General features: G+C 36.2%; 1 protein-coding gene across 5 annotated transcripts in view; it reads left to right on the forward strand.

The window, feature by feature from the left end:
* Positions 1-20,085, forward strand: part of LOC123682952 (neuropeptide CCHamide-1 receptor-like) — a 94,612-nt gene extending 74,527 nt beyond the window's left edge. For all 5 annotated transcript variants that reach the window (XM_045621807.1, XM_045621805.1, XM_045621809.1 and 2 more), the window contains exons 2-6: positions 6,938-7,265; positions 7,357-7,583; positions 10,894-11,219; positions 11,292-11,533; positions 19,352-20,085. In XM_045621807.1, coding sequence (XP_045477763.1) covers positions 7,021-7,265; positions 7,357-7,583; positions 10,894-11,219; positions 11,292-11,533; positions 19,352-19,571 — 1,260 coding nt within the window. In that variant the 5' untranslated portion in view covers positions 6,938-7,020 and the 3' untranslated portion in view covers positions 19,572-20,085. The remainder of the gene's footprint in view (positions 1-6,937; positions 7,266-7,356; positions 7,584-10,893; positions 11,220-11,291; positions 11,534-19,351) is intronic.
* The last annotated feature ends 2,370 nt before the right edge of the window (positions 20,086-22,455 follow it).

Raw genomic sequence — 22,455 nt, forward strand, 5'->3', positions numbered from 1 at the left:
CGACGCTGAGGATGTTTCGGACCATTAAAATCCCGATAATCTCCAGATATCCGCTGCGTGACGTGTCCAGAATTGTCTAGTTGATTATTAAACGGGAAAAAAAGGAATCTGCGGGAAAGCACTGTGTATTAATTCTATGAGGGGTTTTTAACGAAGTTTTTCCGTTTTTCCTGGCACTTATCGATTCTTTTTTGAGCTCATCGTAACAATTTTGAGTTGGAAATGATGAGGTTAGAATACGTTCTCAAATACGATGATGTCTGGCCGTAAAGACGTTAACTCTGGAATGGATAAACCTAGAAACTTGAAATTTTCAAAGTAGGTTAGTATATCGGATGTATTAATCGAAATTCCTCACCAAATTTGAAAAAAACTTGCAATTTTGCTCTTCAGATACATTACGTTTTGAAATAACAGTTATTAAAGAATGTATCAGTTATTTTCATAACAGTTATTCCAGAATGTAACACTTTCTTTGGATAACGATTATTTATGTTATGCATTCACGCAAACAATTAAAAACTGTCTTTCCGACTTCTTACCATGAACCAAATGAACGAATCTCGAAGTCACTCCATGTTTGCGTCTCTGGAGTAAAATAAAACCTAACCCAACCGACTCGACTAATCAAGAATTGATACGTTCCCTCCAGAAGAAATCAATTATTCCAAAGTCGAACAAAAGCATTGAAGTAACTAGAATTTCTGGAGAACACATTGTGGAGCGAAGTAATTTAATTTTTTTGAGTAGGTTATCTGGTTTTCTGAAACGCGAGGAAAATCTAACTTTCAATTCAATCCCGCAGGAAAAGCACAGCGTACAGCAATCAACAATTCTCACTAAGGAAATTGTATAACACACTGCGTAGCTCTGGAAGTAGTTACCAATATAGCAGCTGGTTTTCCACACAGAGCAAGGCCCAACGGGAACACAACAACCTTTAAAAAACAAGGCTTCTACTGAAAAGACTTGCTGCTCTCCATTTTAATGCATAATATTGATTGACCAGTTCAGCACTTTGCGTGAAATTCGTTTTACAGGGTGTGCCACGTCTATCTCCCTGAATTCAATGAGATCCTAGAATATTGAGAAGAAGTACTGACATGAAGTCAGGATCTTTTGAACGCAAAGGTTAACATATGGTCTCCAAGGGTGTAATTCTACAGTTTTAAAATTAATATCCACCATCAAACCAATTTTTTTTTAATCAAAAGTATTGTGTAATATATTATCTTTCTCCTCGTTATATAATTTCGTTTTCAACTCACCTGTTGAAGTGTTTTTTGAAAGCTCCACTGACCCAGTATAGAGCAACAGGATTGGAGCAAGAGTGGAGATAAAAGAGAAGAAAGCCACGATTCTAAAATAGTTCCAGAAGGCGTTGTAGACTTTATCGAAGTTTGGATAAAAGTAGAAGAATAGCAGATACATATGGAAAGGCAGAAAGCATATAGCGAAAGCCACCACGAAAATGAGAACTGTGATGGCCACCTTTTTTCTTGCTTTTATCTGTAAGGAAAAAGAATTTTTGAGTGACATGGTAACTTTGCTAGACAGGAAGAGAGAATTGCAGAATCTTACCTGTCTTTGGGTACCTTGTGCCTCCCCTGGTACATTCCTAGTGCTTATAATGAGATGGTTAGCCATGTTCATGTAAAATATAGCTATAATAGCCAAGGGGATGACGTAGAGAACCAAGAACTTCCCCAAAACCACAGTTCAAGGGTAATTACCATCCAACCAGTGTTCAGGGAAAGGGTAATATATGGAGAAGTTGATGTTTAACTCTTCGCTATAAATGTCTTTTATGTGCGACCCTATAGCTGCTGGTGTGGCGCAAAGAACAGCCAGGCCCCATATTGAGACTGCAATGCAAAGGGTGATTCTTCTAAGCTAAAGTATTTTTCCACGGAAATATATTGAGGTTTCTGGAATATCTGAGACTCAGACGGATAAAGATTGAAGAAAAATACTGATGTGATTGTCAGGATCTTTTGAGCGCATATGTGGTCTTCAAAAATGCAATTGGTGAATCAATGACGAGCGCTCAAGTAAGTACTTTCTTCGATATTCTGCTCAAATTTTTTTATCGTCCTGACTACGCCACCACCAACGCGAAATCCTCAAATCAAATTTTCCATCATAATAAATCAGTACGTCAATCGTATAATTCGACATGTTCATCCCTGGTCGAACGAAAAGATCAGATGATACGGTTAGAATCACTTCAGCATCTTGCGCTATTAATTTCAATCTCGCGATTCGATTAGATTTTTTGTGGAAAACTGGTCGGTGATTTGTCTCCATCGGTTGGTAGTCAGATCCCATTATCGCTAACACAATTACAGCCTACTAAATGCCTAGCAGACCATGAGTCTGGAACGATGAAGGATCAGCTCATTTCCGAGAAGACGAATTGCGTCAGGAAGACTCCCACAAGAGGGGGCGAATATCGAAATACGTGATTCGAAATGTGACAAGCGATTCAACCGTCCATTCGTGCATTGGCAGCACTGATAGGGGGTTTTAAGGGTGGCCACAACCCCTCTTTGTTTTCTCAATACAAGATATTACTTCCAGAGAGTGATGGATATGCAACTGATCTGGAGAAATACCCAAACCACAATCAAATCACAAAGAACCACCACCACACCAACATTTTCAACTGTGTTGAAGAAAAGTATTAAAGGCAGGGGTCTAGTTTTTTTTCTTGAGGGGGTAATCGAGAAAAAATTTCGTCAGATATATAACAGGCCAAAGAAAAGTCCCCGGTCTTCCATAGTATAACACAATTTTTTGCCAAAATTCGATTTTATTATTCAACATAGTTGCCTGCGAGGGCGATACAGCGATTATAGCGATCTTACAACTTTTCGATAACATTTTGTAGTACGAAATGTCTTTCGCTTCAAAATAGGCCTCAGGTTCGGCGATTACTTCTTCATTGGTGCCAACTTTCTTTCCAGCGAGCATTCTTTTGAGGTCTGAGAACAGGAAAAAGTCGCTGGGGGTCAGATCTGGCGGATACGGTGGATGCAGGAGCAATTCGAAGCCCAATTCATTCAATTTTGCCATTGTTTTCATTGATTTGTGACACGGCACAGTGTCTTGATGGAACAGCACCTTTTTTTTCTTCAAATGGGACCGTTTTATAACGATTTCATCCTTTAAAAGATTCACTAACTCTATATAATAATCGCTATTGATGGTCTGGCACTTTTGAAAGTAATCAGTGAATATTATACCTTGCGCATCTCAGAATACTCATGCCATAACCTTGCCAGCTGACTGTTGTGTTTTTCCTCGCTTTGGATTGGGTTCATCGTATGCAGTCCACTCAGCTGGCTGTTGATTGGACTCAGGAGTGAAATGATGGAGCCATGTTTCATCCATTGTTACATATCGACGCAAAAATTCACGATTATTGCACTTAAACAGCTTCAACCACTGCTCAGAATCATTAACACGTTGTTGATTTTGATCGATTGTGAACTCCAATCAAAAAACCTCCTAGATCCGCCAGTGCCTCAAAACCGCAACACAGTCGGTTTCGTTAAAAATTCAGATGGAGATTTTCCGGAGAATATGAGGAGAGTTTTCATCTGGGAAATTCGTAGTCATCAAGTCGTTCTTTCTGTGGAAAATCGCTTGGCGGGCGTTGCTGGAACGATGCACGGTAGAATGGACGCTCCATTCTGGCAGGAATTAGAAAAAAATGAGGAGATATTGGATCTTTTAGCTGCTTTCATGCGCAGTTAGATAGTTAACCGACGTATTGTGCCTGATACGTTTTCTACAATATTTCCTGTGGATGTCTAATTTTCATATTTGGCATTAACAGTAGATACTATAAACCTACATTCTCCGTATTTTGAGTGAAACATAAAGACGCACAATCTTTTGATGTATTCATTAATTGGGTGTTGTGGATTTCAGTTAGATTATTATAGTTTTTCCTCAAATTGAACTTCAATCAAAATGAAGGTGAAGCTTCATAAACTAAAAAATCTCAAGAAATAGTCATGCTATGAATGAAGAGCAAGAAATTTACGTATAAATTATCAGAGTATCATAAAATTGCATTTCCACCAGTGGCCTAGAATTTGAGGAAGATTAACCAGTTGTTTGTCCTTGTCGTACGTCTCTGGTTAGCCAGAAATTCTTATTCAGTAATCAGTAAAGTTTATTGTAACAAGACATCTTGCTGAATATGACAAAAAATTTATAAATTTTAAAATGAAGCACCCTGTATCTCAGACGATACAAACATTTTTTCAAGTTGATTTGGATTGAATCCTCATATTTTGGACAAAGATTCTATAATTGAATTATTTCCAATGACCTAAGATACACCCTATATGTATATCCAGACCAAAATGTTCTATAGTCGAAACATTTCTAATTACCTATGATACACCCTATACAGGGTGGCCATTTGAAAACGAAACAGACGAGATTACAGACGAAATAAAGTTTTTCGATAGAAATGCTCGGACAGGTCGATTTCTGTTTCGAGGGGGACAACTTAAGATGTAGGTTACGGACGCATAGCGCTTTAACCCTTGCTGCTACAACCCCCACCCCCAATTTTTGAATAGGGAAGATGGGGTGAGTGATACCTCAATTTAAAGGTATTTTTATACTGATTTCAGCACAGTAATTGTTTTTTCATTTTATGCATTAGTTCTCGAAATATTCTTAACTAAGTATTTGAAAATGAAGTAGTGTTTTCATGGCACTTGTAGTGTTTTGTGAAAAATCGACATTTTGAGCTTCAAAACAACCATGACTGTGGCTTCCTTCCTAACTAACTAACGCATGAATATTTCGAGAACTAATGCATAAAATGAAAAAACAATTACTGTGCTGAAATCAGTATAAAAATACCTTTCAAACGAGGTATCACTCACCCCATCTTCCCTATTCAAAATTTGGGGGTGAGGGTTGTAGTAGCAAGGGTTGAAGCGTTATGCGTCCGTAACCTACATCTTAAGTTGTCCCCCTCGAAACAGAAATCGACCTGTCCGAGCATTTCTATCGAAAAACTTTATTTCGTCTGTAATCTCGTCTGTTTCGTTTTCAAATGGCCACCCTGTATATCCAGACTCTCACACAATACCTAATTTCTCCTCACAGTTCCCCAGTGGAATGCCTTCCAGAAATCCGTTTAGAAGTGAACGTGAGTTGGATCTTGATGAAATGCACACCATAGAGGTTTTCCACAAGACAGGAGATCGACTATCAGATTTACATCCTCGAAGTTACGGTCCTTAATAATTAGTTCGAGAAATAACCGGGATGAAAACCACTCTGAATGTGGTGTCTCCCAGACTTTAATCTTGGAATAGAGTCAGGAGTAAGTTTGACGAATGTTCGTCTAACTTCCTGAATTATAAAAGTTATGTGACTTGATTTTCTTCGAGTCTGGAGAAACCTAGAGCAGGAAAACATTCAAATAATAATCATCAATACCAGCAAATTGGTTCTGTGGCCACAGCTTTACAACCCAATCGATTATGTGCATCTCATTGTAGCTCTACCCTTTATTTTCCCTCGTGGAGAAACCCTTACACACACTACCTCATAATAAATCATCTCTGATAACATTGGTGTTGTAGGTGCTCAGCTATTTACCCATATATAAAACCCTCTTCAGTACGAACAAGCTGGTTTTTAGGGGTAAACCTGCTTAATACTGAAATTATAATTCCTGAGAGGTGAAATGGCCCTAATATATTCGCGTTTACACTGGCTCCTCAAGGTCTAACTACACAGAGGTGTATTAAATATGGTTTTCAGTCTGTCTGGAGTTTTTCATGTTTGTCTGAGTTGATCTTTCACCATCTTAGTCTTATTATCTGTGAGGAATTCAATGAGTTGCAATTTTATAAGGGATAATGAAAGGGACAGAAGATGGAGATAGATCACTGCTGAACCTTGTTAGTTCAGATAAAAACTCGAACCGGATGATAAGATTGGGAGGAACTGAAGTTTTATCTTCGAATCGACCTCAAAGAATCATTAATTAATTGTGTTAAGGTTTGGAAAATCTAGGTCAATTGCAAACATCGAAGATCAACGCGTTCTTGTTGTTGAAAAAAAAATGTTAAGATCATGATAAAAGCCTAAAGCAGAGCATTTTAGAAGGGGACGCCAATATGTCGCACTATGTATGTAGTAGAGTCGTATATTGCAATATTCATAGAATTCACTTGTATATACTCTAAATTTACATGGACCTTTCCTAGGTTGACTAGATAAACCCGAATCGACAAACATCTTAGACATACTTCCTTGAACATCTGACAACAACGACAGGGCGTCTGCCAGTTGACAAAAACACATTTATCAGCAGTTTCGTTCATTCAAAGCCCCATCGCTCTTTATTCTTATGTGAGTTAGTGTCCCATTCAATTTTGAGTGGATCGATAAAAAACGAACAAAGCGACATCCGAGAAAATACTTCTTGTATATCTCTTACGCGGAACATTCTGGCCATTTTTCAAAAGAAAACCTTACATAAGATGGCGATTATTCCATTGGAGTTGTGTAGTTACACTTGCGAGGTTTTCTTTTCATTGAAATAAATTTATGAGTTCGAAAAGGAAATCGAAGAAAAAGGAACCCAGACTTATTGGAGCTCGGCTATACGAAGGTTCGTGAATAATGTAATCGGTATTTATGAAAAAAATACAATATATCGATCAACACGAGAAGCATTCAGGCTGATTGAATAGCAAGTATAGCTGAAGCAGCGTTGGGAAGCGTTTTGCAAACTCTTTAAAATTGATGCATATGATTTTCTGTAATTTTCCAAGAAACTCCTCACTATTCCGGACTAAACAATATTTTGCTTTGCTATTTCTAGTTCTCTTGTACATTCTACCCCATTTCTAGCGCCCATAAACAGTTAAACAACCTACATTTTCTTTTCCAGATGAACACCTCAGCAAACCATGGGTCCAAACCGATGTGACATCCCAGAGATTTCATCAACCTAATTCACAGCATCTGCTAGTCATGAATACCAGTCTAAGCGAGTCCTCAGCTCATCTGGTGGTAACAACACCTTTTCCAAACGTATCAAAGAACGGCAGTGACATAGTAGTGTCGGAAACTATTGACTCTATTCCTCTCGGTGACAGACCAGAGACTTACTTTGTGCCTATTCTGTTTTTCGTTATTTTCGTTGTTGGTACCCTTGGAAATGGCACACTCGTGTGGATTTTCATGAAGCACAGAACCATGAGGAATGTACCAAACACGTAAGTGATACCTTCTAGCTACAATTGAACTACAATTGAACTACCTGATCATCCGAACTACCGATTCTAAGGCTTTATTGATCTTTTCCAGATATATCCTGTCACTAGCCATAGCAGATCTTCTTGTGATAATAAGCAGTGTTCCTTTTACTGCTGTTATCTACATAGTGGACCATTGGCCCTGGGGAGAAATGATGTGCAGAATATCGGAAACAGCGAAAGATATTTCGGTTGCAGTTTCTATTTTTACCCTGACAGCACTCTCTGGTGACAGGTTCTTTGCCATTGTTGATCCACTCAAGAAGTTCCATACCAGTGGTGAGTTGGAGCATCTTGAATATAATAACTGGTAAAAGTAGACATATTCGTTGAATTGGGTGCCTGAACGTCAGAGTGACAGCTGTCAATTTCATAATTTTTAGTATAGTTAACCTGCTTTCTTCTTCTTTTTCAAGATTGGCCTTCCAAGAAATTGGTTTCCATCTTTGAATTCGTCTGGCTTATTTCATTTGACCAATCTATAAGCATTTTACGAGTATTATACTCCAATTTGAATGATTTACTTTCGGACATTATAAATCACAAGTCAATTCATTAACCAGGTCGAGTTCAAAGAGTTCTGGAAATAATGTAATGAAATATAGTTTCTGTAGCATCTGGTTACGAAAATAACTGCTTCAAAACTGGACATGATACACTGGTACACTGTATGATGAAATGTTGCTCTGAAGTTTGAGAAACTGATATCATCAATCACAAACTGGTCATTCTAGACGAAAGGAGATACTCAAAACTTTTCGTGTTGTTGGATGGACAGTCAATATTCTCCAGAGAAATCTCATAGTCGAGGCTTTCACCAGAAAGGACGGTCTTGACCTCTCCAAAAAGTTTCAAACTAACTTGGGAATTGACTGAACATTGAGAGTTCCTTATCCTAAATCAATTATTGAAATATTGCCTTTTCCATAAAGTTAGGGAAGCAATTAATAATGTCCCTTTTTCCCATAAATATTTCATAAAGAACAAAACAAATCGAATAAACAGACATTATTTGCATACAAAATTCCCAACATAAACCTCTAGGCATTAAATCCTATTTATTGGAGTGATTTATACGATTCAACGAGTTCCCAACGAATTCACAATTTGATTTCACGAATTTATCTGGACAATTTTTGACAGTTACGTGATACTAAGCCATTAGCACAATGAAATCATTCGTAATATCGTCAATTATTAAAAAATTATGATTCCAACACATTATATTACCAGTAGGAGTTCCAATTAAGATCGTTATCAGTTTTAATAAACGGTTGGTTTAGCCTTTAATAGCACTCTTGAAAATTGAGACTCGATAATGAGGGTGGGAGTTTCGTGTGAAACGTTTTCAGACTAGGGATAAAATTTGAACCCTATAATTAGGGTAAACATAACTGTCGTACCCCGTTTCAAATGAAAAATAATTCATTATTTTCCATAGGAGCAATTAAAAAAAAATTGAATTGATATTCGCCGTTAGTGTTTACTCTACGAGTAGAATTATGAAATATTTTTTAAAGTAGTGTTTGCATCGAAAAAAATAATAATAATGCATTCCTGAATACAGTAAATCTATTCAGGTATATGATGAACTTGATTCTGAATAAAATGAATGCATTTTCTAGTAAAATGAATATGTCATTATGATTATGAATTAAATCAGGTTTTTATTTCTTCTGGAAATTCAAACCTTACAGCCTGAAATCCAAACCAGATATTTATTGCATCCTCTGAATTTGAGAAAATGCTGCTATAACTTGATCCCAAATAAAATGAATGCATTTCTTGATATAATTAATATTTCATTATGATTTTGAATTGGATCATGCTTTATTTTCATTTCTTCAGGAAATTCAAATCTTTCAGCATGAAATTCAAACAAGATTTTTGTTATATCCTGTGAATAAAACGAAAGCATTTCTTGATATAATGAATATTTCATTATAATTTTGAATTAAATCATGCTTCATTTTCATTTCTCCAAGAAATTCAAATATATCAGAATGAAATTCAAACAAGATTTTTGTTATTTCCTGTAAATAAAATGAATGCATTTCTTGATATAATGAATATTTCATTTTGATTTCGAATTAAATCATGTTTTATTTTCTTTTCTTTAGGAAATTCAAATCTCACAGCGTGAAATTCAAATAGGATTCTTGTTATATCCTGAAAATTTGGAAAGTAGCTGCTCTGCTGAGACTTTGAGTCTCCCGAATCTCTCTCAAGAAAACTCCCATAAATCCTCCAATCCATTTCTTTAAATCACACACTCCCCATTCAATTATTTTAAACGAAACCCCTATCAGCGTAGTCATTCGTTATTCAGACTATTCGTTTAAATTATTCCGAGTCTCTTTTCGCCAGTTTTCCAGGCCGTTTTGGTCCAGCAAAAATCCTGCGAGGAAGATACCCTTGGGCCATAACTTATTATTCATCTTGAACTGCGCAATTAAAACTTTGGGCCTCGAGCTGGCCATGTCTTTATTGGGGCGATAATATCATGTTTTTTCTCACGGGTGTTTTTTGCCTGATGTCGAGGATTTGTGGAATTAAAATTAACGGCGGTTTTTTCAATTGTCGGCTCTTCGAGCCCTCTGTTTTTCGTTTATTCGTTCGGGGTAAAGCTGATGAGGGTCTTCACGAGACCTCGAAAAAAATTTGTTGGCATAAGTGTCACTTATGTGAATCGTTTGACAAATTGATAAAAAGTCCTCAAACTGGCGAAATTATGGATCCATTTGAATGATCAAATCCTTGAGGGCCACTTACATCTCCTATATATCGAAAAAAATAACATTCTCATCACATCACATCCCAGTAGCGAGCATTTTCTTCTCCAATCTTTCTTTGACAAGACCATTTCCTTAAGTCTTCACCCTGACATCGTTATATTCACGTTAATTAAACGGCAAAATTTTTATGACATGCAAGACAGGATCTGAAACGTCTTTTGCCTTCATGAATGCGGTTAACGGTTCGTTCTGAAAAGGATTCCCCAAGAAATAGAGATGTCCCCAACTTTGCCACTGAATTTAATCAACAACCCGAGTCTCTTCAACTCTTTTTGCTAGGGAACCATAAAGACTGGGTTTGTTGAGAAGAATCGTCGTTGCTTTCATCAAATAACTAAACGAAAGTAAATATTCAGAAGGCACTTTGATTCTGTATAAAACCTACTTAATTAAATTTGAGCTGTTACTTACTCCCCAATTCTTTGGAAACTTTTTCATCGATTCAATTAATCGTGATTCACTAATGAAGAGGAGTATTCATTATATTAATGAATTCATTCATTATTCAGATCAATGCCATTCATTATGAAAATGAATGCATTCATTATTTCAATGAATACATGCATTATTTCAAGGAATACATTCATTATTTCAATGAATGCAATCAATATTTCATTAAATGCAGCCATTATTCAATTAATGCATTCATTTTATCAATTGAAGCATTCATTTTATTCATGACTATGTTTTTATTCTCAGAAATGCGTTCATTTTAGCTTTTATTACGAAAAGTACCCAATTTTTGTCCCAAAACCTTCAGAAATCATATATTCAGACAATTCTTCCTTTTATAGGTGGTGGTAGAAAAGCAACAAGAATCACCCTCTGCATAGCAGTCTCAATATGGGGCCTGGCTGTTCTTTGCGCCACACCAGCAGCTATAGGGTCGCACATAAAAGACATTTATGACGAAGACTTAAACATCAACTTCTCGGTATGTTACCCTTTCCCTGAACACTGGTTGGATGGTAATTACCCTAGAACTGTGGTTTTGGGGAAGTTTTTGGTTCTCTACGTCATTCCCTTAGCTATTATAGCTATATTTTACATGAACATGGCTAACCATCTCATTATAAGCACTAGGAATGTACCAGGGGAGGCACAAGGTACCCAAAGACAGGTAAGATTTTTCAAATCTCTTTTCCTGTCTAGCAAATTTACCATTACACTCAAAAATTCTTTTTCCTTACAGATAAAAGCAAGAAAGAAGGTGGCCATCACAGTTCTCATTTTCGTGGTGGCTTTCGCTATATGCTTTCTGCCTTTCCATATGTATCTGCTATTCTTCTACTTCTATCCAAACTTCAATGAAGTCTACAACGCCTTCTGGAACTATTTCAGAATCGTGGCTTTCTGTCTCTTTTATCTCCACTCTTGCTCCAATCCTGTTGCTCTGTACTGGGTCAGTGGAGCTTTCAGAAAACACTTCAACAGGTGAGTTGCAAAAGAAATTATATGAGGATAAAAATATGAGGAGAATGATAATATATTACACATTACTTTTAATAAAACAAAATTGGTTTGATGGTGGATATTAATTTTAAAACTGCAGATTCGATCGAGCTCATTCATTACTTCTCGTATTACACCCTTGGAGACCATATGTATATCTTTGCGTTCAAAAGATCCGTACTTCTTTTCAATATTCTAGGATCTCATTGAATTCAGGGAGATAGCCGTCGCACACACTGTAATACAAATTTCAGGCAAAGTGCTGAACTGGTCAATCAATATTATGCATTAAAATAGAGAGCATCGAGCATTTTCCGTAGAAGCCTTGTTTTCTAAAGGTTGTTGTTTTCCCGTTGGGCCTTGTTCTGTGTGGAAATCAGCTGCTATATTGGTAACTACTTCCAGAGCTACGTAGTGTGTTATACAATTTCCTTAGTGAGAATTGTTGATTGCTGTACCCTGTGCTTTTCCTGTGGGATTGAATGGAAAGTTAGATTTTCCTCGCGTTTCAGAAAACCAGAGAACCTACTCAAGAAAATAAAATTATTCCACTCCACAGCGTGTTCCCCAGCAATTTCTAGTTACTTTGATGCTTTTGTTTGACTTTGGAATAATTGATTTCTTCGAGAGGGAGCGTATCAATTCTTGATTAGTCGAGTCTGGGTTAGGTTTTATTTTACTCTAGAGACGCAAACATGAAGTGACTTCGAGATTTGTTCATTTGGTTTATGGTAAGGAGTCGGAAAGACAGTTTTTAGTTGTTTGCGTGAATTTCTAACATAAATAATCGTTATTCAAAGTAACTGTTACATTCTGGAATACCTGTTATGGAAATAACTGATAAACTCTTGAATAACTGTTATTCCAAAACGTTATGTATCTGAGAAGAGAAATTACAATTTGTTTTCAAATTTGATTAGGCATTTTCGATTATTGCATCCTTCTTTTAGGGAAGACTCGTTAACATTGTTTGACCTTTTGATGTTAATCAAACATTTTTCAGTATAGTTCGTGATATCATTGTCTTCGCGTTGAAATTTTCATCCTACAGTGCAATAACCGAAGTAATTTTTCGATAATTACATCCCTGTCATGAGAAATTCCATTTGATGCAAACAATTCACATAAGTGACACTTATGGATTCCTTCATCAAATGAATAACTCCCTTCGCTCACGTCTCCAACTTCTTCCTCCAATTTCCTCCTTCAATTTGGGCGCGCCATCCATCCTCCAAGCTACGGCAGCATCTGATACAAACACCCTGTTAATTGCAATAGGATATCATCTTCGACGAACGTGAGAATATTGTCGGCACGCTTGAGTCCCAGTTCTCCAACCGCCAGATGGAATAAATTGGCTACACTCGATCTGGAAATCTCCAGAGATTATTCCCAAGATCGGTTATGAATTATGCAGAAGGCTAGGGAAAGGATAGTTGAACGTGACACTTGGAAATTTTTTAACTATTCAAAACTGAGAAGGCTTGATGGGTTTACGTGGACACGTAGTGGGTGGTGACCTTTATTTACATATTTTCGAGTCTAAAAATCCCCAAAATCGAGGAGGTCTTAAGAAATTGTGGAATATAGATATTTGAAAGACTTAAATCGGTATAGAAACCTGTAGAGAACTTTTAGATTTAAAGAGCAGGTGGAGCTAGCTGGAGAAGATCACTCAGAGCTCAATGTTTATTTGCTTCAATAGGATATAAATCTGGCGATGGAAAAGTCTTTGCTGTATAAACTGAGGATACAAATCAGCAATTTCAAAACCAGTTGAAATTGATTTTTCCAAATTTATCAGTCTAGGAAACACATTGAACAGTTGTGGATTGAAGTACCTACACTCTAATTTAATCTAATCTAAATGCAGAAAATTCATATCTCGAAAATCAATATTATGAATGCCAGTCAAAAAGTTGAAAGTCTCCCTATTCTTCTTATTAATCTTTGTGATCCTTCGAATATTAAATTCTCTTACTTTAATTCCGATTCTTTCCACTCCAGAGATGACAGTCATAGATTGCGTTTCCAAAAACTCTGGAAAACTTAGTGGAAGTTCAGGTAGCACAAGGAAGCATCTTAGAAACTTTCCATTCAATTAATTGGAGAATCCTCTGACCTGATGTGTGTTTCTGACAGTTCCTTTCTACCGTGAAAGACTCAGTTACGTGCTCCAAGTATGAGGGAATCTGGATTATGGAAGAGATAACAGTTGCGTATCTAGAGATTACTGTATGTTAATGTTTCGGCAAAATGTCATCCACATAACCCTTATCAAACAGAAGATTTCCACATTATCACGCAGAAATCAAAATCGTAATTACCCAAGGAGTATGCACGCCATCGAGGGAGAGTAGCGATATACCGGTTTCACCCTTGTTAGGGATCAGCAGTACCGCATAATGGTTAATAAAATGAATTTAAATGAATTAACATGGTGTTCCAGAAAAGTATAGTTTTAACTTCAACCCCTACAATCCTAGGAAAAGTGTTTTCAATTGTATCTAAGTTCAAAGTTATGAACTAGCATTAAATAAGTCTGCATTTCTTGACGTTTACGTGAAAACTGCTGGCCATGGGACATTATATGTTTTTTTTAATTCGGTTTTTATGAGGTTTGACGTAAAAACTTTCTGGTCTTACAATGAACACAGTTGAATTGGAATAAAAAGTATTTTCCTTTGTATTCCTGGCAAAACCATTCCATTTCACTCCTCCAGTTCAACTTAGGTCTGCTCCTGTATCTCTTGTAATAAACCCCAAAGTTACGATTCTTCTGATTCTGAGCATCTCTGTTTCATTTATATAATTCTTGAAATATTTACGGTCTACGGCATATTTCACCGATAAAGCTTCGAATACCTATAAAATGTTATATGCGATATAAAACTGTACCGGGGGTGACATTTCCTATACGTATTATTATACTGTCCAAGTATTTTTCTATACAATTTCATGATCCTGTGATAAAAAGCCATCAGGTATCGATGAATAGATGGCGCTTCCCTTCTGATAGTTACTTTTGATGGCGTCAATTTCGATAAGGGATGAAGGCAGCAACCCTCCTGTCTGAATCGACGAATTTTTGCTTATATACAGTTATAAAAATTAACTATTTACATCTCCATATTTATTTTTTAGTAAGCTCGATAAACTAATAACCTAACCAGATAACCCAGAGACCTGTCTATAGTAATATTCAATATGGTGGCGGTTGGCATATTATAAAAGTTTAGTGAGTCTACTTGATGAATGATATTCAATGTAAATATCAAGAAAATGACAACTTTCCTTCACAATAACATACTTACTGACTAAGATATTGCAACACCCAGAAGGAGCTGTCAAAATTTTAATATTTTTTTGGTAAAACATAGATAGTATAGCAAGGAGTGAATAATTGAATTTGGAGAAAAAAATCGTGAAGGTTTTTTCATGCAAACAATGTTTGTTACTTAAATATTGTAGTCGTATTTTGCAAGTTTTTTAAATTTAACAACAAACCAGCTGTTCGAGGAGATCCAAAGTCGATGTTTAGTTGTTGTTGAAATGCAAAGAGCACGTATACGCGGAATTTATCGACAGCTAAGTGAATTTGAAAGAGGTCGAATTATTGGTCTACAGGAGGCAGGGTTGTCATTTCGAGAAATCGCTAACCGTACGAACAGAAATCCAACTACTGTTATGAGATGTTGTCAAGCTTGGTTTGATAATGCCCAAAATCGAAGAAGAGTAGGCACCGGATAAATGAAGTTCAAGATCGAAGTCTAAGACTTATGGCTATTAGAGACCGATTTGCGACAATTCGATCTTTGGCCGATGAGTGGTTAGGAGAACAAGGCCATCCTGTAACTGTCGGAACGTTTTACCACAGGATAAGGTCTTTTGGACTTCAACATTATTGACCCCATCTTGTGTTACCTCTGACGGTTGAGCATCGCCGGCAACGATTACAATGGTGCTGAGAACGCCAATATACGAATGTGGAATGGCATTAGGTCATCTTTTCTATTAATCTCGATTCTTCTTGGGTGCACATGATGGCCGAAGAAGGGTTAGACGACGTCGGGGAGAAAGACGTGAACCTCAGTTTGATGTTGAGCGTTATGTACACCGGATAGTAGGCGTTATGGTATGGGGTGCTATTGCACATGCAAGCAGGTCACCTTCAGTCTTTATTCGAGGTTACATGACAGCTCTGCGTTACCTTCAAGAAATAGTGGAGTCATATGTTCTCCCCTACCTTAACCGGCTCGAGAATCCAATATTTCAGCAAGATAAAGCCCGACCTCATGTTGCCAAAGTTAGTTTGAACTTTTTCGAAGCCAACCATGTGAATTTTTCGCCATGGCCGCCCAGATTCACCGATCTTTCACCCATAGAGCATTTTAGGGACATCATGAGTAGAAGGCTTGAAAATTTATCCCAGCCCCCATAGACTTTGGTGGCTCTGAGACATGAGGTACAGGTAGCTTGGAATAGTATCCCTCAAGAAGAAATAGACCATCTTATTGCTTCCATGCCCAGATGTGTTGGGGAGTGTATACAAATCGCGGAGGACAAACACATTTTTAACAAATTCATCAAAAAAAATTGTAAACCCTTCGTTTTTTCCTCCAAATTTCAATCATTTACTCCTTGCGATACTACCTATGTTTTACCAAAAAAATATTAAAACTTAAACAGCTCCTTCTGGGTATTGCAGTTTCTTCGTCAGTTACTATATATCTTTATGATATAAATATTTAGTTTATTTTTGTCCTGGCATATTGTTGTTTGTCTTAAGAGTTGATAGTGGAATTATTGATTGTATTGTTATTTCTAACGCTTATTCGAGTTGTATTTTGAACTGTAGACAATTCTTCGAGCTCAAATCAAACAAAAATGCCTATTACGTGTATTGTGGTTAGATGTTGATATCGTCATTGCAGATATAGTGTCAGCTTTTACCATGTTCACTGTCCCTTGACATTCAATAAATTTAATAGGTACGATCACTGCCGGACTTAAAAGTAACGTTCGTGAATAATCAAACTTCAACATTTACGGAAAAAACAGTCTCCGTTCGTTGAATAAAATTCTGCATATCATAACGTATCCAGACCGTATAAAACATCGCCATCCCAAACCCACTATCTGATCTACATCGACACTCTAAATCAACAAGATGTAGATGGCTAACCCGCTGCATCTCCAACAAGCACACAACATATATTATCTCCTTTTATCGAGAACTGTATATCGGTCCCGCACAAGAATATGAAATGATCTAAACCAGCAGTAAAGGATATTGGAAATTCCTTATCTCATCTTCTTCGTCCAAACTGAGAGCATCAAGGCCGGCAGAACGCATTTGTATGGACGTCCCATAGAGCTGATAGATTATGAAAGATGGCGCTGTTGTAGAATGTTCGTAAACTTGGAATTTTACGATGTTTTTTGCGGGGATGCATGTCTTTGAAGGATTGTTTCGTATGGAAATTATTCAGCCGACTTATTTCTTATTTTTCTCGCCATACGCCATTTGAATAATGGGGCTGGATGTAGAGGGAGTCCCCAAGATGTGGTTTTCATATGGTGATATAGATTTGATTCACGTTTTATAAACGGAGTGAGAAATACTTGCGTGTGGTTGGTTGAAGAATGTTCAGAGTATCAACATATATTTTCTTTGAGTAGATTTGTTTTATATGAAAATGCCTTAACCTAATTTTTCAGAATTTTCCACAGTCAGGTTTCAAAGAAAGCCAAAGCAGCTATGTTTCCATTGTGATTTTATTCAGTTCTTCAATGTCTCATACGTTTGGTTTGACAAAGACTTCTTGAAGAACATTACTTTAGTATATATTTAGTTTTGGATATTTTCTTTCATATCAGCACAAAGAATAATAAAGAGTTTTCCAATAAGAGGTCGATTCACTATTGGTTATGGCCATAGAGTAATAAACATAGATAGAGGGAGTATACGCAATTTTTACATGTCCCCAACATGGTTAGATTACGTTGTCGGATTGTGATATATTTTTAAATCCACAATTTTACTATATCGTTGTGAATGTATATTATATTGAAAGAAATGAATTTATTTGAGTGATTCCCGATTAAATATGCAAATTTGAATATTTGGAATCCGATATTTTTCCTAATTGTCGAATTTATAATTAGCTGAATATTTAATATATTCTGTATCTACCTGCTGAAATCCAAGGTTTGGCAACTTTTGCTCTCCTAGTGTCATCGGTTGTTTCACGTCGTTTGGCGCGCTTGAAGTTTGTTTTCTGAATTTCTGATTTATTTGGGTATTTATTTCAATATATTTCGAGTTAATATGAAACATTGATTCACTATGGGACATAAGAAGTGCGTTCTTTGTGGAGAAACTCGCGAATTGAGTGAAATATCGTATCACTGATATGTTTTCATTTCCGCGAGCTTCATGTCAAATTTGATAGTTCATGTTAGAGCTAAAATTTGCTTACTAAAAATGACATATGCTCTTTCTATCTATGTTTATTACTCTGAGGTAATGGCGTAGTTTTCCCTTGTCAAATGTCAAAAGATAACAGCAGCTACCCAGATAGCGAGTTATTCGAGATGAAACTGCTTACTGAAAAATCCTTCATGTATGAAGATATGAATCTTTCAAAATTTGAATTTTTGATGGTTTGTATTCTGGAGTTAGGAAGATTATGGAAAGAGCTCTTATAAAACTATAGACGAGTTCTTTCATTGGAGTATTCTATTCCAAAAATTCATTAATAAAAATTATAGATAAACAAAAAAATCGATGGTTCTCACATATTTCTTCAAACAGGTTAATTCCATCAAAATTGAAGGTTCAGCTCAACCTAAAAAATATTTTAATTGATTCTCATAACCCTTGAAGACAACTCTGTCTCTTCGATACCTCACAATTAGAAAAATAGCACGAATTCAATACACTCTTCCAATCCCTCAGAACTAAATCTCCCTAGGAATCCCTAAGGAACCGAAAGAAATGGATTTTTTAACCGTATGCAGAGTTTTCCAGACTGAATATCGGTCAAACTCCGTCTTTATGAGCAGAGACGTTCTCTGAAACGAGCCATCAAGACACCAGCACCCCAACTTTATGTGTCTACAAGTCGAATGAAAATTGAATGAAATTTTCAGCTCTATATTCATGATTCCTTAATGAACTATACCAAATTCCCATCATTCCACTGGATTAAGGTTTCCCACCCTAGATGCTAAACAGAAATGATCTCTTAGACGTTTATTTTCTTGGTGAGGAAGGGGTAAAATTTTATATTATTATTCGGTAACTAATAAAAGACATTTTCGCCAAGAAAATTGAATATAGGCCTCGAGAATTATCAATTTGGTGTACTGAATAAAGTTTAGATATTACATTCTGATTACATTATCGATTTAAAACATGTAAACAAAATTTTCGTCTTCACCAACTTTAAAATTCAATTGTGATAGTAGAAATTTGAGAATAAATCGTGAAAGTCTCAAGGGTAAACAGTATTTATGAAGTATTTTATTCCATAATTTCCCAAAGAAGTGAAAATAAGAAAGTTAATTCTCAATTAGTCATCCACTTGCCTCTCTATGAATCTACCTCACTTCTCTGTAGATTCCTGTTTGAATACTGATGCAGTTTATTAATAACTATCGGTAGGAGCCAGCAGATGTCGCTTAGTAACAATTATTACTCATGACTCCCTCAGTTAAGGAGCGTTGTTGAAGAAATATACTGAAACACTTTCTTTTACTTTACATCCTATTATCTTAAGATCCCTTCCCTTTCAGATACCTACTGTGTATAAAAACCAAGAGAACCCGCTGTAACACTTGCCAAACTCATCACCAAACGTCAATGTCAATGTCAACGAAAAGAAACCAGTCTATGTCTTGCAACAAGAGTCCAAACTACTCCATGAAGAAGAGACCTAGAAACATCGAGAACAACCAAGAGACTTCTATAATACTCCTACCTAGTGGACAGGACCAGGCTTGCACAAAAATGTGAAGATAGTATAAGGTAGAAATAAATGGACCAAAGTATTGATGAATATGCCAATTAATTTTAAAGGTGTCAAATACGCAGCTAGATTGTTTCTTTCGTTTTGGTCGATAAAAAAATACGAAAAAAGAGGGACATGTAGAAAGGAAAAGAACATGACAAAGGAAAGAATATAGGTAATAATTGAAAACAATTGTCATTGATTTACTGTCATAGTTAATTAAAGTCAAAGTTCCAATATCGAACATACTTCAGTCAATTATTGGGACAAAAACTTCTATTTTTATTGGAACGTAAAATATTTCAAAGAACCTTTGAATACCTGATCATTTTCCAGTGAGTAAAACACTGGCTGTCATTCTGTAATGAAAAAAATCTCACAAAGGGTGAAAAAAGCTACGTAAATATATTTCAATTCAGGCTTTCATTTTCCACAACCAGAACCGTAATATCTGAAAAACACACAATTTTCTTTTCTGAGGAACTTGAATCCTCATTAAAATTCTCTGGGAAATTTTAACTCATTAAAAAAACAACAATTTTCACGAGTTGTTAGCCGTTGAGCTACATAATCCAGCTATTCTCTCCTTCCAGGATAAAATTAATTAAAGTTGATTAAGTCCTTGATCTTTTTTTCACATAGAATGATATCTTGGTGGTTTCTCTCTGTGAATGAATATTATTACTTCTTTGAAGCGGACGTAAAAGAGCATTTTTCTTGGAAAACGAAAAGCAAACTTTCTGTTGGCTACCACATCTAAAGATCACTTCATTGAAACCTTGTTTGACATTAATTATGGGAGAGTTTCCGAGATAAAATGTTGAATGAAGTGATTATGAATAAAATTTTAAATTGCACAAATTTCTTGGATTTCCACGGGTTGTATTATCCAACTTCAATGTCGTATAAAGTATTTGTAAGGCTTCAAATTCGAATTGAAGAGTTTTATTTTATTTACGATTATTATATAACGTGTACAATGTACATAAGACATTAAAACAGAATATTTAATTCATAAGTATATGCTTATATAAAGTATTTCCAAATAAAATGGTGATTATCTGATGTTATTATATAAATGTGCTATCAATATATTCGTTGAAAATAACTTTATTGCATTTTTTTCTTCTCTAAATTCCAACAGTTGGTACCATTGAAAATTGGCTACATTCTATGCTCGGTTTGATCAGTTGGAACCACTGCAAATTAACTGCATTCTATGCTCAATTCGACGAAATTCGGCAGAAAATCTTTCATAGGAAATTTGAGCGAGTAAAATTCAATTAACATCAATTATAACTACTCAAAATTCATTTTGTACTTCGTTGAACAATCAAAATTAATGAAGGCTTACCCCTCAGTTTAAGCTGGAAAAAAAGGGAGTGCTGATCTGATTTTACGTCATTAGAATCCTTGTTCCATCGCTTGGAAGTAATTTAATGGAGGAATTCGGGATATTTCGTCTATCAAAGTTTGTAGGAAAATTGTTTTATTCTGAAAGAATGAGGAGTTATCGCTTCGTTCAGTTCGCTTCTCTTCCTGTTCTGAATGTTGGCGTATCGAGAATTGAGAGTTTTTATTTGATCATGGTCAAACCTAGATATTACAGTTGAAATACAGTTGCTATGATACAAGAAGTTTATTGAATAGTAAAAAAATATAAAGGGTCTTCCATTAGAGGTTACATTTTAAATAGCCCGCTATCATGGAAGCTGTCAATTCTGAAGCTGTCATATTTTGACAATTGACAAGTAAAGATTACGCCATTACTAAAAATGAAACGATACACGCTTAAACAACGTAGTGAAATTGTTAAAATTTACTACGAATATGGTGAAAATTTTGCATGCAGTCACGGTTCACAAAAATGAAGCACTTTTGGGTCGTAGTGAAGCACCTTCTCGACCAGCAATAGTAAAACTGGTGAAAATTTTTGAGCTGTTTGGGGGAGTTAGTGATGTGAGGAACAGGAACCGTGTGCGTCGCTCGAAAACAACTGCGAATATTGATGCTATAGTCTTCAGTGTTGACGGAAACCCAAGTAACAGGCCAATTGAAAAGTCCCCGGTCTACCAAAGTAAAACACATTTTTGTGTCAAAATTCGATTTTATTATTCAACATAGTTGCCTTGAGGGCGATACAGCGATTATAGCGATCTTCCAACTTTTCGATACCATTTTTGTAGTACGATTTGTCTTTCGTTTCAAAATAGGCCTCAGTTTCGGCGATTACTTCTTCATTGGCGCTGAATTTCTTTCCAGCGAGCATTCTTTTGAGGTCTGAGAACAGGAAAAAGTCGCTGGAGGCCAGATCTGGCGAATACGGTGGATGAAGAAGCAATTCGAAGCCTAATTCATGCAATTTCGACATTGTTTCCATGGATTTGTGACACGGCGCATTGTCTTGATGAAACAGCACTTTTTTTCTTCATATGGGTCCGTTTTTTAACGATTTCATCCTTTGAACGATCCAATAACGCTATATAATAATCGCTGTTGGTGGTCTGGCCCTTTTGGAGGTAATCAATGAATATTTTACTCCGTGTATCTCAGAATACTGATGCCATAACCTTGTCAGCTGACTGTTGTGTTTTTCCTCGCTTTGAATTCGGTTCATCGTTTGCACTCCACCCAGCTGACCCTCGATTGGACTCCGGAGTGAAATGATGGAGCCATGTTTCATCCATTTTCACATATCGACGCAAACATTCAGGTTTATTGCACTTAAACAGCTTCAAACACTGGTCAGAATCATTAACACGTTGTTACTTTTGATCGATTGTGAACTCGCGCGGCACCTATTTTTCACACAGCTTTCTCTTGTACAAATATTCGTGAATGATATGATGTACACGTTTAGATGATATCTTTACAATGTCTGCTATCTCT

Source organism: Harmonia axyridis, chromosome 6, assembly GCF_914767665.1.
Source record: "Harmonia axyridis chromosome 6, icHarAxyr1.1, whole genome shotgun sequence".
Classification (NCBI taxonomy): domain Eukaryota; kingdom Metazoa; phylum Arthropoda; class Insecta; order Coleoptera; family Coccinellidae; genus Harmonia; species Harmonia axyridis.